The sequence below is a fragment of the Terrapene carolina genome, unplaced genomic scaffold (genome assembly GCF_002925995.2).
Source record: "Terrapene carolina triunguis isolate 2854851 unplaced genomic scaffold, T_m_triunguis-2.0 Scaffold42, whole genome shotgun sequence".
Classification (NCBI taxonomy): Eukaryota; Metazoa; Chordata; order Testudines; family Emydidae; genus Terrapene; species Terrapene triunguis.
Window position 1 is genome coordinate 5,259,893 of NW_020664393.1, and position 14,433 is coordinate 5,274,325.

A 14,433-nucleotide genomic window follows, 5' to 3' on the forward strand; every position below is an offset into this window, starting at 1 on the left:
CTAGACTACTATGGGCAGAAAGTTATATCAGAGACTATTAGGAGTTGACGGTCATATCATCTTTAAGCTTATTTTCTCTAGATACTTAAAAATATGTTGGGCTTGATATATGATTTTTTATTTGATCTATGACCTCACTGTAACTATAATTTTGAAATTCTCAAGATATTTAATTTTCACTATTAAAATAGAAGTTCCTTTCCAGAAGCCTTGGATTGATACCCATGACTTTTAGTCATGCAGTCTAAATGCTGTTTGTTTTTAATCTATGGACTGAATCCTACTGCCATGGGAATTCATGTGAGTTTTGCCGTTGACTTCAATGTGAACAGGATCAGACCCAGTGTCATTAATTGTTGGTCATACTCAGTTAAAGGGTGTATGTGTGTCTTTTTTCTTAAACATACAGGACATGATGGCTGAGCAAGATTCTCAGTATCTTATTGAACTGGACGGAAATAAGCACCCAAATGAGCTCTTTGCAGTAAGTACACTGCACATAAACTAAGACAATTTACACTAGAAGAGAACCTGTGTGCTGTAGCTATCATCTCTATTAAGATGATATTGGCAACGTTATTGCTCTATAATTCATGACACAATTGCTAGAAAATAACGTCTTTGGGATGCCTGTTCCACTTGTTACTACCAAAAGAAATCTGATTATGCTTACTAAACATTCCATATTTTAGCAACAAGCCATATCATGTTGCATCAGGTTATCATCGTCATCATTTAATGTAATTTGTTAAATTGACAAACACCATTATTAGCATGGATGAAGTTATAAAGGCATTTACATTATACTCCTGATTATCCAGATAGCCTGGGGGGGGGCGGGGTATAGATTTTATTTGGATAATTGAGAGTTTGGATAATGGAGAAGGTAGGAATCATTCAGCAGCAGGGGGGCCTGCCCCACAGCTGGGAGCTCGTCCTCCTCTTCCTGGCAGTCCTAAACCGGGATTTCTGTTCTGCCCTGCTCACTCACTCCCATGACAGCGGGCCTCAGAGGGTTCCCTGTACTGCCACAGACCTAGTGATACCCAATTCCTGTAGGTGCAAGGTGTAGGGCAGAGCAGAGACCCCCAGCCAGCCTCTGCGCTGCCCTGCCAGGACTACAGCCTTCCCTCCTTGCACCTGCAGGGATTGGGTGTCAGCAGCCCTGCGGCAGAGCAGGGAGCCCTCTGCAGCTCCGTTGTCACAGCCCCATTCCCTCCCTCCTATGACATCTGGGCTGCAGAGGGTTCCCTGCATTGCTGCAGGAGCCATTCAGCAGCAGGGTGGCCTCTACCATGGCTTGGGGCTTGTCTTACATAAGAATGGCCATACCGGGTCAGACCAAAGGTCCATCTAGCCCAATATCCTGTCTTCCGACAGTGGCCAATGCCAGGTGTCCCACAGGGAATGAACAGAACAGGTAAGCATCAAGTGATCCATCCCCTGTCACCCATTTACCAGCTTCTGGCAAACAGAGGCTAGGGACACCATCCCTGCCCATTCTGGCTAATAGCCATTGATGGGCCTATCCTCCATGAACTTATCTAGTTCTTTTTTGAATCCTGTTATAGTCTTGGCCTTCACAACATCCTCTGGCAAGAAGTTCCAGACTGGGTGTTGTGTGAAAAAATACTTCCTTTTGTTTATTTTAAACCTGCTGCCTATTAATTTCATTTGGTGACCCCTAGTTCTTGTGTTATGAGAAGGAGTAAATGACACTTCCTTATTTACTTTCTCTACACCAGTCATGATTTTATAGACCTCTATCATATTCCCCCTTTAATCGTCTCTTTTCCAAGCTGAAAGGTCAAGTCTTATTAATCTCTCCTCATATGGCAGCTGTTCCAAACCCCTAATAATTTTTATTGCCCTTTTCTGAACCTTTTCCAATTCCAATATATCTTTTTTGAGATGGGGTGACCACATCTGCACATAGTTTTCAAGATGTGGGCATACCATGGATTTCCTCCTCCTTGCAGTCCAGTCGGGGGTCACTGCTCTATTATCTGAACCTCTGCATTATCCAAATCCCTTCCTTGTCCCCCAGCATGAGATACATAGGGGACAAGAAAGGGATTCAGTTAATGTGGAGATTTTGGATAAATGGGATTATACTTTACTAATGTTTTTCAATTATTATTCAATAAAATATATTTTACGAATTAGTTTAGCATAATTTAACCTAAAAAATAGTTCAGCCATTTTTAATGGCATTGTGGCATTGCTTAGCATTGCAAAGTGAGACATGGATTACATTTCTGGATGGTATTTTCCATTTCCCAGAAGTTCTATGGAGTCTGTGTGCTTAGCCCCTGTAGTTGAAGTTAAATTCTCATGTCACTTTATAGCCAACTTTCCTCCTAACTAAAAAGCGGTGTTAATGAGCAATGATGGGAGTCCTTTCCTGTGCTTCGGCAAGACGGGTGGCTGTTGCAACATGGGGCAGCGAGGGGGAGGTGTAAAATGAAAAAAATGGGAGTGTCTTTAACCTCATGGACAGTACTCCATCACTGCCATTTCACCATATTCTCACTCCCCTGAATACAAATTAGGACCATGCTCCAGTAAGCACTTATACATGTGCTTAACTTTACTACTTGACTTGATGTGCTTAATTTTATTACTAATAAGTAATATGGTAATAACTTATGGTAATATTACTTATGGTAATAAAATTAAGCACGTGTGTGTTTGCAGAATTGGGGCCCAAATTTATATCAAAACACTAAAATAGAGAGATTCAATATGAATAAATATATTAAAGATCATCTGGTTATGTAATAATACCCACAATCTGTTTATACCCACCCCTGAATAATGGCAAAGCTCATTATATGCTCATCATGGCAAAATTTGCTTTCTTGATCTCAAGAATATTTGCATGCATACTTCCTGTACCTAGGACAGGAGCCTGTATCTTAGATACATTGTAATATCAGTTAATTCCCATTGACAGGCTTCTTTTTTAATGTATTTTTGCTTAATGAATAACAAAAACTTGTACTAACTTCCAGGTCTATAAACAGATTCTGATCACCAAAGGAAATCATTTAAATTGTCTCCTCACCCCTTTTATCACACACCATGAAAACCCTTTGCATACAGGTCTCACCCACTCCCTAATGAGCAGAAAGCCTTTGCAGTATTATCTATCCCTCCCCAGCTCTAGACCATTTACAAGTCTGGGACTCATTTCATGAGGAGAGGCAGGAAAGTTAGGGCTGCAGTAAGAGGTTTCTGCATGGTCTATCCCCCTGAACATCCAATGGGAACTCTGCTGAATATGTAACAGGGCCCCTGGCTGTACTACTGGGCAATGCTGTGTATACTAGCAATATATAAATACCAAGTTATAATTTTCAAACACATCAAGGATTTTTTCAGATCACAAAAGCAATTTTAAATGTTAATTTATTCAAAATAACTTTTTTCTTTAGTCCGTGATAGCCCGGCTTCAATCCATGGGCCTTCGAAATGGAGCTCTTATAACCAGACTTCAAAACCCAGAAGAAGAGCTCTCAGAGGGGATGGAAACTGTAAGTGTGAAATTTGCATTTCTAGAAATTTGATTGCCTGCAGTAATTACAGTATTTGTGCATTATTCTTTATATTATGTACTTTGACTATGATAACTTTGTTTTAGATGCCCTGCTTTATCATCAAAGATTATAAATTCAAGCAGTGGAGGCATCTACAGTGTGCTAGTGTGGCAAAGAAGTGGATTTAAAAAATGAGTTTCACACCTACCCATTTACAGATCAGAACTTTAGTAAATATCTCTAGATAAAACAAGTATGGGAAGCATATGCCTTTAATCGTAAAAAGGATCTGATTAAGAAGGCTTTGGACTGAAGCTATTTTGAAAAAAACCTAGAGAAAATCCTTCATAAAAAAAGATTTGTTGAAAGAAAATTTGGTCAAAGAATAAAAATCCCATCAGCAGGCTGGTTTCATACCATTTCCATTTTTCCCCTGGAGGCTTTGTGACATATCTGATAAAAAACAAAAATAAAAACCCTATGTGCTTCAGTTCCTAAAAGCAGACACATTTTACTTTCCACATTAAAGTAGAAATAAGGTAGATTAGTGTTGACCTCTTCTATCTTCATCTATAGTGTGATTTCTGTAGGGAGATCTCCTGAAAAAGAGAAGTCCTGTGGGCCCCTTCAATGTGCAACTGAGAACATAGATGTTTTACAGACAGAAAATTCTTAGGGCTCATCAGTATGATATCCAATGACATCCTTTATACTAATAAGTATGCATAGTGATCTTTCCTGTTGTGTCACCAAATCATCAAAGATTTGTAAAGTTGCTAGTGAGACCTTCCTGACTATGGTTACTTTTACAGAAAAAAATATATTTTCACAGAATACATCTTTAATAGATCCTGTGAATGGTCAATGAGTAAGATTCCTGTGTATTGAGAAAGACAAAAAGTAATTTTGGTAATGGATATGTTTCCCATCCTCTGTTTGATATATCTTGCAAATAGTTCTGTCAAATGATTAATATATCATAATTGGCATTTCCATTCCACAAACCTAGAACTCAGGTGTTTGCATCTCCTCAGCTTTTGGTCTCCTCTTTGCCCCTCCAATACCAATCTCCTTAGCTAAGGATTACTTGTACTGCCCAATGTATTTAAGATTTTCTCTTTCTCCCAATCTCCTATGACTCACTTTATTATTGAGTCTTTTAGAAATGCCAGCTCTGAAGATATAATGTAAGTTATTAGTGCTTCATGCTCTTTTAAAAATGTATATATTTGTTTTTACTACAAATCATTATGTTTAAAAATGAAATATCTCAGATAGTTATTCCTTACAGTGGAGTACTGCTAGTCTGAAAAAAACTTAATGAATTCACATATTTTGGTTTTAAAAGAGCTACTAAGCACAGTGCAACAATTCTTTAAGAAGGGTATACTCACTTTCTTAGAAAATATTTCAAAATGATAAACCACACAAAATAGGGCATATACAAAATATAGGTAAAAAGGTACATATACTTTTATTGTTGTTCTAATTAACAGGATGAACTTTTCCGGACTCTTTCATCCTTCAAAATAATAGCACCTAGATACCGATGGTGTAGAAGCAGGTGGGGTCGAGCATGTCCTGTAGCTTTAAAAGAGGGTAACATTGTAATGGGGCTTCCAGATTTAGCTGTCAGGTAAGCAAAATTTGGTATGATTTGGGTGTTAGATCTATGTTTTAAGATTAACCATGTATATTTTTCAATTTTTTTAAAGTTTCCTAGGTAAAATGTATTTATTTTCATCTCAAGAAGCATTGAGAGAATTTATGTTGAATCCACGTCCCTATCTGCTACCACCTATGCCACTTCCTCCTTGTAAAGTAGTAGTATTTGGACCTCCATTGTCTGGAAAAACAACTCTTTGTAACTGGATTGCAAACAAATATAAAGGAAAGGTGGGTATATATAAATATTTTTAAGTAACTTGTAGGGTTAGACTTCCAGATTTTAGAATGTTATTTGAATAGTAGTAAGGATGTTAGATGTAAGATACTATACGTATGCTCTTCACTTCTGTTTAAAAGTAGTACATATTGTTCAGATTGTCTTTAGTCACAGCAGTTTGATGTGAAGACTATCGATATGTCTGATCTCAAACAGTGATACATGCCACCCTCTCATTCCACTAAGGCTATGTCCACACCGCTTAGTAGACCCATATTCGTGTACCTGCGCATGCAAACCCATGCTTTCCAAGCTCATCTTTGAGCATGTACTTTGCCCTTTATCCACAGAAGACTACAGCTGTGCCAGGAGGGCATTCTGGCATAGCCAACCAGGGCCGGCTCTAGGATTTTTGCCGCCCAAGGCAAAAACAATTTTGGCCGCGCCCCCCCCCCCGGCCCCGCCTCAACTCCGCCCCTTCCCCAAATCCCCAGCCCTGCCTCCTCCCCCCAGGCTCTCAAGCCTAGGAGGGAGGGGGAGAAGCGGCGCCCGCGCCGCGGCCACTCGGAGTCTCCCCCTCCCTCCCAGGTTTGAGAGCCTGGGAGGGAGGGCGAGTAGCGGCGCGCGAATCAGCTGTTTCGCGCGCCGTGGCAGCAGCAGCGGAGGTGAGCTAGGGCGGCCGCGGCACATTTTTAGGGGCGGCATTCTGGCGCCGGACATGCCGCCCCTAAAAATGTGCCGCCCCAAGCACCAGCTTGTTTTGCTGGTGCCTAGAGCTGGCCCTGTAGCCAACTTATAAGCAGAACTGTACATGCAAAAAAAAAATATGAATCTGTGCTTCAGAAGGCTAATACCCCAAACCTCTTTCAAACAATAACTGTGTTTCTAGTAAAAAGTTAATGCTTGCTGCTTGTTTAATTTTTTTCCAGTCCTGGAATCCATCTTACATCCCAAATGGTGTCAGGCTGAGGTGGTTTAGAAAAATGGCATGGCTATTGGCCTCAGCACAAGCAAAATCCACACACACACCCAGCATGTAATGACAATTATATTGGGCATAATTTGGAAATCCCCCCATTCTTAATAGCAATAACACTAAAAATGGTGACTGCTACATACCAGGCTCTGGCTCCGGGGCTTATTGTGCTGTTTCTTCCTCTGCAGACTCCTCCCCAGGGTCATTCCCAAACAGGCCCTCCAAATATTGACCCAGGATGTCCAATATCTGATCCTCCTGTGTAGCCTGATCGAAGCCAGGTGGCAGCATTGTGGTCTATTCTGTGCAACTCCAGGCTCTCTTCCAAGAGTGTCCCTTGTCCTTGCTTCCTTTTTTCATGGGTTTATAAGCATGCCATCCCTGCTCAGCAGACTGTCGTGCAGGACTGTTGACCATGTGCTGTGTGCAGTTCCCAACAACCAATCAAATTCCTTGTAGTAGGGGTAGCAAGCTGAGTTGTTCCCTGACACACCAGTCCCATCCTTCACTTTGCAATAGGCAGTCTTGTGGTACTTACTCTGTTCCCAGGCCTGATTATCAGTATGGTGGATCCCCAGTGCCACCAGCCTCTGTGGCTTCATAAACATGCAGGTTTCTAGTACTGCTGCCAAAGTAATGGATCTTGCTCTCCTCACACCACAGCTTGGCCAGTATGTTGGTGTGTTCTTCTGGCCAGTTAGCAGTGTGCTGGGAGGTGGGCAATAAGCAAGGCTTAACTGTGTTAACAATCAAACAGTCAGCATGGAAAGGGAAGAGTTAAATGCCCAGGAGCTGTATTTAAACCAGGACGTTGCTTCCGATTCAAGGAATCACATGGGAAGTTGGGGGAGAGAAATGTGGGATATCATTGGCAGAATCATAGAATATCAGGGTTGGAAGGGACCTCAGGAGGTCATCTAGTCCAACCCCCTGCTCAAAGCAGGACCAATCCCCAACTAAATCATCCCAGCCAGGGCTTTGTCAAGCTTGACCTTAAAAATCTCTAAGGAAGGAGATTCCACCACCTCCCTAGGTAACCCATTCCAGTGCTTCACCACCCTCCTAGTGAAAAAGTTTTTCCTAATATCCAATCTAAACCTCCCCCACTGCAACTTGAGACCGTTACTCCTTGTTCTGTCATCTGGTACCACTGAGAACAGTCTAGATCCATCCTCTTTGGAACCCCCTTTCAGTTGAAAGCAGCTATCAAATCCCCCCTCATTCTTCTCTTCTACAGACTAAACAATCCCAGTTCCCTCAGCCTCTCCTCATAAGTCATGTGCTCCAGCCCCCTAATCATTTTTGTTGCCCTCCGTTGGACTCTTTCCAATTTTTCCACATCCTTCTTGTAGTGTGGGGCCCAAAACTGGACACAGTACTCCAGATGAGGCCTCACCAATGTCAAATAGAGAGGAATGATCACGTCCCTCAATCTGCTGGCAATGCCCCTACTTATACAGCCCAAAATGCCATTAGCCTTCTTGGTACCAAGGGCACACTGTTGACTCATATCCAGCTTCTCGTCCACTGTGACCCCTAGGTCCTTTTCTGCAGAACTGCTGCCTAGCCATTTGGTCCCTAGTCTGTAGCAGTGTATGGGATTCTTCTGTCCTAAGTGCAGGACTCTGCACTTCTCCTTGTTGAACCTCATCAGATTTCTTTTGGCCCAATCCTCTAATTTGTCTAGGTCCCTCTGTATGCTATCCCTACCTTCCAGCGTATCTACCACTCCTCCCAGTTTAGTGTCATCTGCAAACTTGCTGAGAGTGCAGTCCACGCCATCCTCCTGATCATTAATGAAGATATTGAACAAAACTGGCCCCAGGACCAACCCTTGGGGCACTCCGCTTGATACCATCTGCCAACTAGACATGGAGCCATTGATCACTGCCCGTTGAGCCCGACGATCTCACCAGCTTTCTATCCAACTTATAGTCCATTCATCCAGCCCATACTTCTTTAACTTGCTGGCATGTTTGAACACAAGCCTTGCAACTTGGGCTTCTGCTACTGCCATCTTCACTGCTAAATGTGTGGGCTTGGACGCATGCTACAGCAGAATACGGGCTCATACTTATACCCCTGGGTGAGCCAGCCAGCCCGCGTTGTGAGAGGATACTGGAATGTGTTAGAGGGCTTGAGCTTAAACATAGTCAGAGTTTGGGTTTACTATGCAGTGTAGTAATAAATCTTTTACCTTAATACTTTCATGTAGTAATTTATTTTTACTAGTATAATATCTTTCCTTATGTTAACTGTATACATGTTGTGACTGTATGACTATAGACTAGTAAGGCAGCCCTTATTGGAGGATATAGAGAAAATTGAAACAAAATTTAATCTTGTATCTTAAATATACAAGGCCAGAGTTTGAGAGGTGCTAAGTATCCACAGCTCCCATTGATTATAATGGTTAGAGGGTTCTCAGCAGGCACTCAGCACATTGCAGGGTTTGGATCACACTTCTCTCCCCCTACATATCTTCTTGAGAGAGATGCTGAGACCATTTAATTACACCTCTACCCCGATATAACGCGACCCTATAGAACACGAATTCGGATATAATGCGGTAAAGCAGCGCTCCGGGGGGGGCAGGGCTGCGCGCTCCGGCAGATCAAAGCAAGTTTGATATAATGCGGTTTCACCTATAACGCAGTAAGATTTTTTGGGTCCCGAGGACAGCTTTATATCGGGGTAGAGGAGTAGGTTTATGTTCTTAGTGGGTCATTAGTGCACACATTCAAAATGTATGGATTTGTGGAAAAAACGCAGTAATTTTGTGAAATCTAGTTACAGGAAAGTAACCTATTTTGGAGGTTACAATTATGATACTCCTAATTTTTCCTTTACGGGGAAGATAGTTGTCAGTTATTTACATTAACTGTGTGGGGAGTCTGTGTCTTATCTTTTGCACATAAGAGAAGAAAAATTCGTAACAACTTGTAAATAACTCACTGCACAAACAAACTATGAGACAAATGCCGCTTTCACTGAAATCTGTGTAGTTTTTCCAAATACAATTACTATTGTAACTGACTGCAGAATTGCGTGATCTGTGCCTGAATCTGTGCATATGTTCATCTATGTATCAAATTTTATTAAGATTAATTATTTAGGGTACGTCTATACCCAGCCGCTAGTTCGGCGGCTGGCAATCGAACTTCTGGGTTCGACTTATCGCGTCTTGTCTGGACGCGATAAGTCGAACTCGGAAGTGCTCGCCGTCGACTGCGGTACTCCTGCTCGGCGAGAGGAGTACCGCGGAGTCGACGGGGGAGCCTGCCTGCCGCGTGTGGACCGAGGTAAGATCGAACTAAGGTACTTCGAACTTCAGCTACGTTATTCACGTAGCTGAAGTTGCGTACCTTAGTTCGATTTGGGGGGTTAGTGTAGACCAAGCCTTAGATTTATTTTTATGTTTTCAAATATTTTCTTTAGGTTCTTGATATGGACAAACTTATTCAACCATGTATGGAAGAAGCAAGGAAAAAAGTCATTGAGCAAGCTCGTATTGATGCAATAGATGTTGCAATTACAAAAGTGAAAAATAAGCTGGAAATAGAAAAAATGTTAAAAGAGCAAGGTGAATAAGGTGTTTCCCAGCTTTTTGGGCTGTCTTGTTTGCTTTTAGGTTAGTTAAATAAAGCAGCTACTATTTGGGAATGTTTTAAACCCTCTATCAGCACATATAAATGGCATCATGGTTATAGAGATGTAAAGTTGTTCTGGAAAGTAATTACACAAAGCATGGGATTTCTCTTTGGGCTTCACTGTTTTACCCAGCTGTGTCTACTCTATGGGTATGCTATGTTGTATTAAGCTGTGTTCTTTTCCACAGTTTTATTTTCAAGCCAGAATCTTTTCCAGAAAAACTGTGATTAGAATATTAAGGAAATCATATGTTAAATATTAACTAAATGTGTATATACATGGGGATCAAATGAGGGAAATGGCAAAGTGGAACATTGAATATAAATATTCTAGAATTGAGGGTGATAGTTATGCACTAAGGAGCTTCAAAATATGGTTCTGACTAAAGCTGGTCAAGAATTTTCCATCAGAATGATTTTCCAACACAAAATTCATTTTCTGCAAAATCAAAATTTTAGAGATGAAAATTTCAATGTTGCTAGAAATTTTTGATATTCCATTAAAAAATTGTTCCCAATTCCATGTTTCCTCCACTCCTCAGAGCCCGCCTAGCAGGCTGCTGGGATCGTGGGTTACAGGGCCCCTGGCTCGAGGGCTGTCCACCTGGGGGGCTGCCTTAGAGCTGGGGTTACCAAGCTCACCAGCTGTAGTCAATCCAGATACTGACCGACAACATAGCATCCATGTTCTATATCATTTGCCAAGGAGGAGCTCGTCCCCACTCACTATGCACCGAGGCCATGAAACTGGTGCATACTCCACAATGTAACCATCGCAGCATCCTACCTCCCCAGTTGCCAGAACATGATGGAGGACATGCTAAGCAGACATTTCTCCCAGGAGCACAAATGGGAAATAAACAACAGAGTCCTCCAGTCAGTATTCTAGAAATAGGACTTTCCCTCTGTAGACCTGTTTGCATCATCAATAAACCACAAGTGCCCACTCTTCTGCTCCAGGGCAGAACTGGGACCCCAGTCACTGGGGGATGCCTTCCTCATTCCATGGGATGCGTCACTCATATATGCATTCCCACCGATACCACTAATCTCGCAAGTAATTCACAAGATACAGACTGACAGGTCCCATATCATACTGATTAGTTCCAATGTGGGCCAGACAGACATAGTAACCTTACCTGATGCGCATAGTGGTCTGTGCCCCACGAACTCTTCCACTGTGGGCGGATCTCCTTTCACAGAACAAAGGCAGGACACCGCATCCAAATCTGGAGAAACTTCATCTCAAAGTGTGGCTCCTACTTGGTTCCAATATGACAAATTAGCCTGCTCAGAACAAGTGAAACGTGTTATTAAATAGCATGAGATCCACCACTTGCAATACTTATCTCCAAAAATGGAATTGATTCTCACTATGGTGCCAACAAAAACAGTTGACTGCAGTCACAGCACTACTCCCATTCATACTGGACTACATACTGGAACTGAAGGAATCAGACTTATCCATAAGCTCAATTAAAGTTCACCTAGCGGCTATTACAGCCTTTCACCCTAAGTTTGAGGGACCCTCCATATTTGCACACCCAGTCACTAAACACTTTCTCACTGGCATACAGAACATTTACCCGGAAGTCCAATAATCTTCACCCACATGGGTTTTAAACCTTGTGCTTATATGCCTCACCAGAGCCCCTTTTGAAGCCTTGGCGAACTGCTTACTCCTTCATCTATCTATGAAAGTCACATTTTTGGTCACGAGCACCTCAGCTAGATGAGTGAGTGAGATTGAGGCACCAATGGCTGATCCCCCCATGTCATATTCTTTAAGGACAAAGTCACGTTGAGACCACACCCAAAAATTTTACCTAAAATATTAACATCTTTTCATATAAATCAACCCATGCACCTCCTCACATTTTACCCCAAACCACATGGGAACTCATAAGAGGCCATTCTACATACACTAGACATCAGGTGAGCCATAGCGTTCTACTTGGACAGAACCAAGCCCTTCTGGAAATCTCCAAGGCTGTTTATTTCCACAACAGAACGCTCCAACGGATGCGTAATATCAACCCAGAGACTATCCAAATGGATCTCTACATGTATCCAACTTTGCTATCGACTGCATAACACAAAACACCCACGAGGGATCAGATACCACTCCACACATTCCATAGCAATGTCTATAGCCTTCTTGAACAATGTACCTCTAATTGACATTTGCAGGGTAGCTACCTGGGCTTCTGTGCATACCTTTGCACATCACTATGCCATCACTTAAAGTTCTATGTCAGATGCTATAATAGGCCTTACTATGCTCTGTGTAACAACATACGCGAATCTGAAGCCCCTTCCATCCACAGTGGGGCACTGCTCTACAATCACCTGAAGTGGAGCACTCACAGGGACATCACTCATAGAAGAAGAGAGGGTTACTCACCTTGTGCAGTAACTGAGGTTCTTTAGATGTGTGTTCCACTAGGCACCCGCCTCTCCTCCACTTCAGAGTTCGCTAAAAGAGCTCTGCAGTAGAGAAAGAACTGAAGGTGTTGGGTCATGCATGTGCTAGATGAGGTGCCAATGGCACCGCAAGATGACTACTATGCACGCGTGCCCCGACTGAGCACTGCTACTGAAAATCTCCGATCTATGACGCAGGGACACACCGACACCTGCAGTGGAGCAACCACACGACACTCATCTCGAAGAACCTCAATTACTGCACAAGGTGAGTAACCCTCTCTTCTTTTTAGGAGTACATTAAGTAACCAATGAAAACATCCGTTCAAATTTGGATGAGCTTTACTGAAGGTTTTGAGACATCAACCCATTAATGAGAATGTCCTATATCCATTCATCATCTTTTGCCTCACTCTCCTCTTCTTTTTAGTGATTTTGTGCACTAAATGAAGCTAAAGAATGTCAGTGTGAAGTGTATTTCTACAAACTTTCTACATGGAACTCACATTGACTGACTAGAACAAGGACAGCTGAGTCACCTACCGCTTCTCACCACTACAAAAAAAGTCAGGGGCCTCCTCCATGATTAGAACATGGATCAGGATGATTCTGTTAACCACCAACCTGTACTAAACAGTATGAGCTGCTAACTAGGGTCACTGTTAGCCACTGCCCTGTGCTTTTAAATAAGACCCAATGATGAACTAGTGTGATAGTTAATAAGTATTAAACAATTGGTTTTCACACAGATATCAGTCCCCTCTTGCTTTATCTCCTTATGCTCATCACAGTTGAGAACACAAGGCTCACACCTCCAGTATGATCCCAGTCCTCCAATTCTGCAGCTCTTGACAGCTTTACTCTACTTTTTTGGCCATCATGCACATGGGGATCAGAAAAGCAAAGCTGTCATGGCACAGCACACAAAGAAAGGTCCTCAGAACAGGGTACAAAGGGCACCCTCTTCTCGTCAGATCTCAGTCTCAAGAAAATTGAGGCGGGAAAATGATGTTTCTACACAAGAGGGTTGAGGGGATGGTGGAGGTGGCTGGTGGTATTTCTAACTTCATGGAGGAGACCAGTGGTTGCAGGTGTTGTGTTTTCCTCTCTTGTTGTTGTCCAAGCCCCTGCTGCTAGTGTTCTTGGCTTCATGGAGGCTACCAGCATGCTAAGTTGTGGGGTGGAAGCCAGCAGTTGCATCATATTTCACGGACATTCTGTGTTCCAAAAAAAAAAAAGAAATTTCTAAGTTTGACAATATTTAGAATCATTGCACTCTATCAAGATTATAGAAATGCTCACATCAAGTGTGCTTTATAATGTTTTTAAATGCTTTTTCTGTTTTGTTTTGTTTTTTAACTTTTTCAGGTACAGTATTTTGCTTCTGTTTTTATTCAAGACAAATAGTTACTGAAATTAGGGTCAAAGAAGTAATTTCAAAGAAATATGTTTTTGTCTTATGCTATGACTTCTGTAAATGTAATGATATTTCACAGCTGTAATAGATGCCCAAGAAACTGGTAGTTACAAAGAAACAGATGAATATGAAGAAAGTGAGGCCACTAAGCCTGAGGAAGAAAGAAGCATGGAAGAGCAGAGTAGAGATACAAGATCTGACACCAGCAAAGGTAAAGAAATATTTATCTATTTTGTCCCACAACCATTATGTGCTATCCAAGTGCCATATATTCAAAAAAGAAAATATATTTTTTCCCTTTCTCCTTTTCTCATCTCCATTGTCAGAATATTTTAAATCTTCTTATTTGTTGTTCTGCGGAAAAGCTAAACTGAAAACGTGAGTTTTGCAGTTTGTTCTGAAAGCAGTGAGGATAGGTACTTTTGATACTAATGCTACATTTCTCCATGTGCAAAAAAATTCCCATTGACTTTGATAGGAGTTAGGCATGCATTTTGGTGAAAAGTCTGCTGTTTCCATACACTTTTTTTTTCTATAGCACA

At 41.8% G+C, this 14,433-nt stretch overlaps 1 protein-coding gene across 1 annotated transcript in view; it reads left to right on the plus strand.

Annotated features, from left to right (window-relative positions):
- The window catches only part of AK9 (adenylate kinase 9), a 177,920-nt gene that overhangs the window by 29,464 nt on the left and 134,023 nt on the right, over positions 1 to 14,433 (plus strand). The window contains exons 9-14 of the mRNA XM_026656149.1: positions 410 to 484; positions 3,438 to 3,536; positions 5,036 to 5,175; positions 5,255 to 5,435; positions 9,839 to 9,983; positions 13,971 to 14,102. Coding sequence (XP_026511934.1) covers positions 410 to 484; positions 3,438 to 3,536; positions 5,036 to 5,175; positions 5,255 to 5,435; positions 9,839 to 9,983; positions 13,971 to 14,102 — 772 coding nt within the window. The remainder of the gene's footprint in view (positions 1 to 409; positions 485 to 3,437; positions 3,537 to 5,035; positions 5,176 to 5,254; positions 5,436 to 9,838; positions 9,984 to 13,970; positions 14,103 to 14,433) is intronic.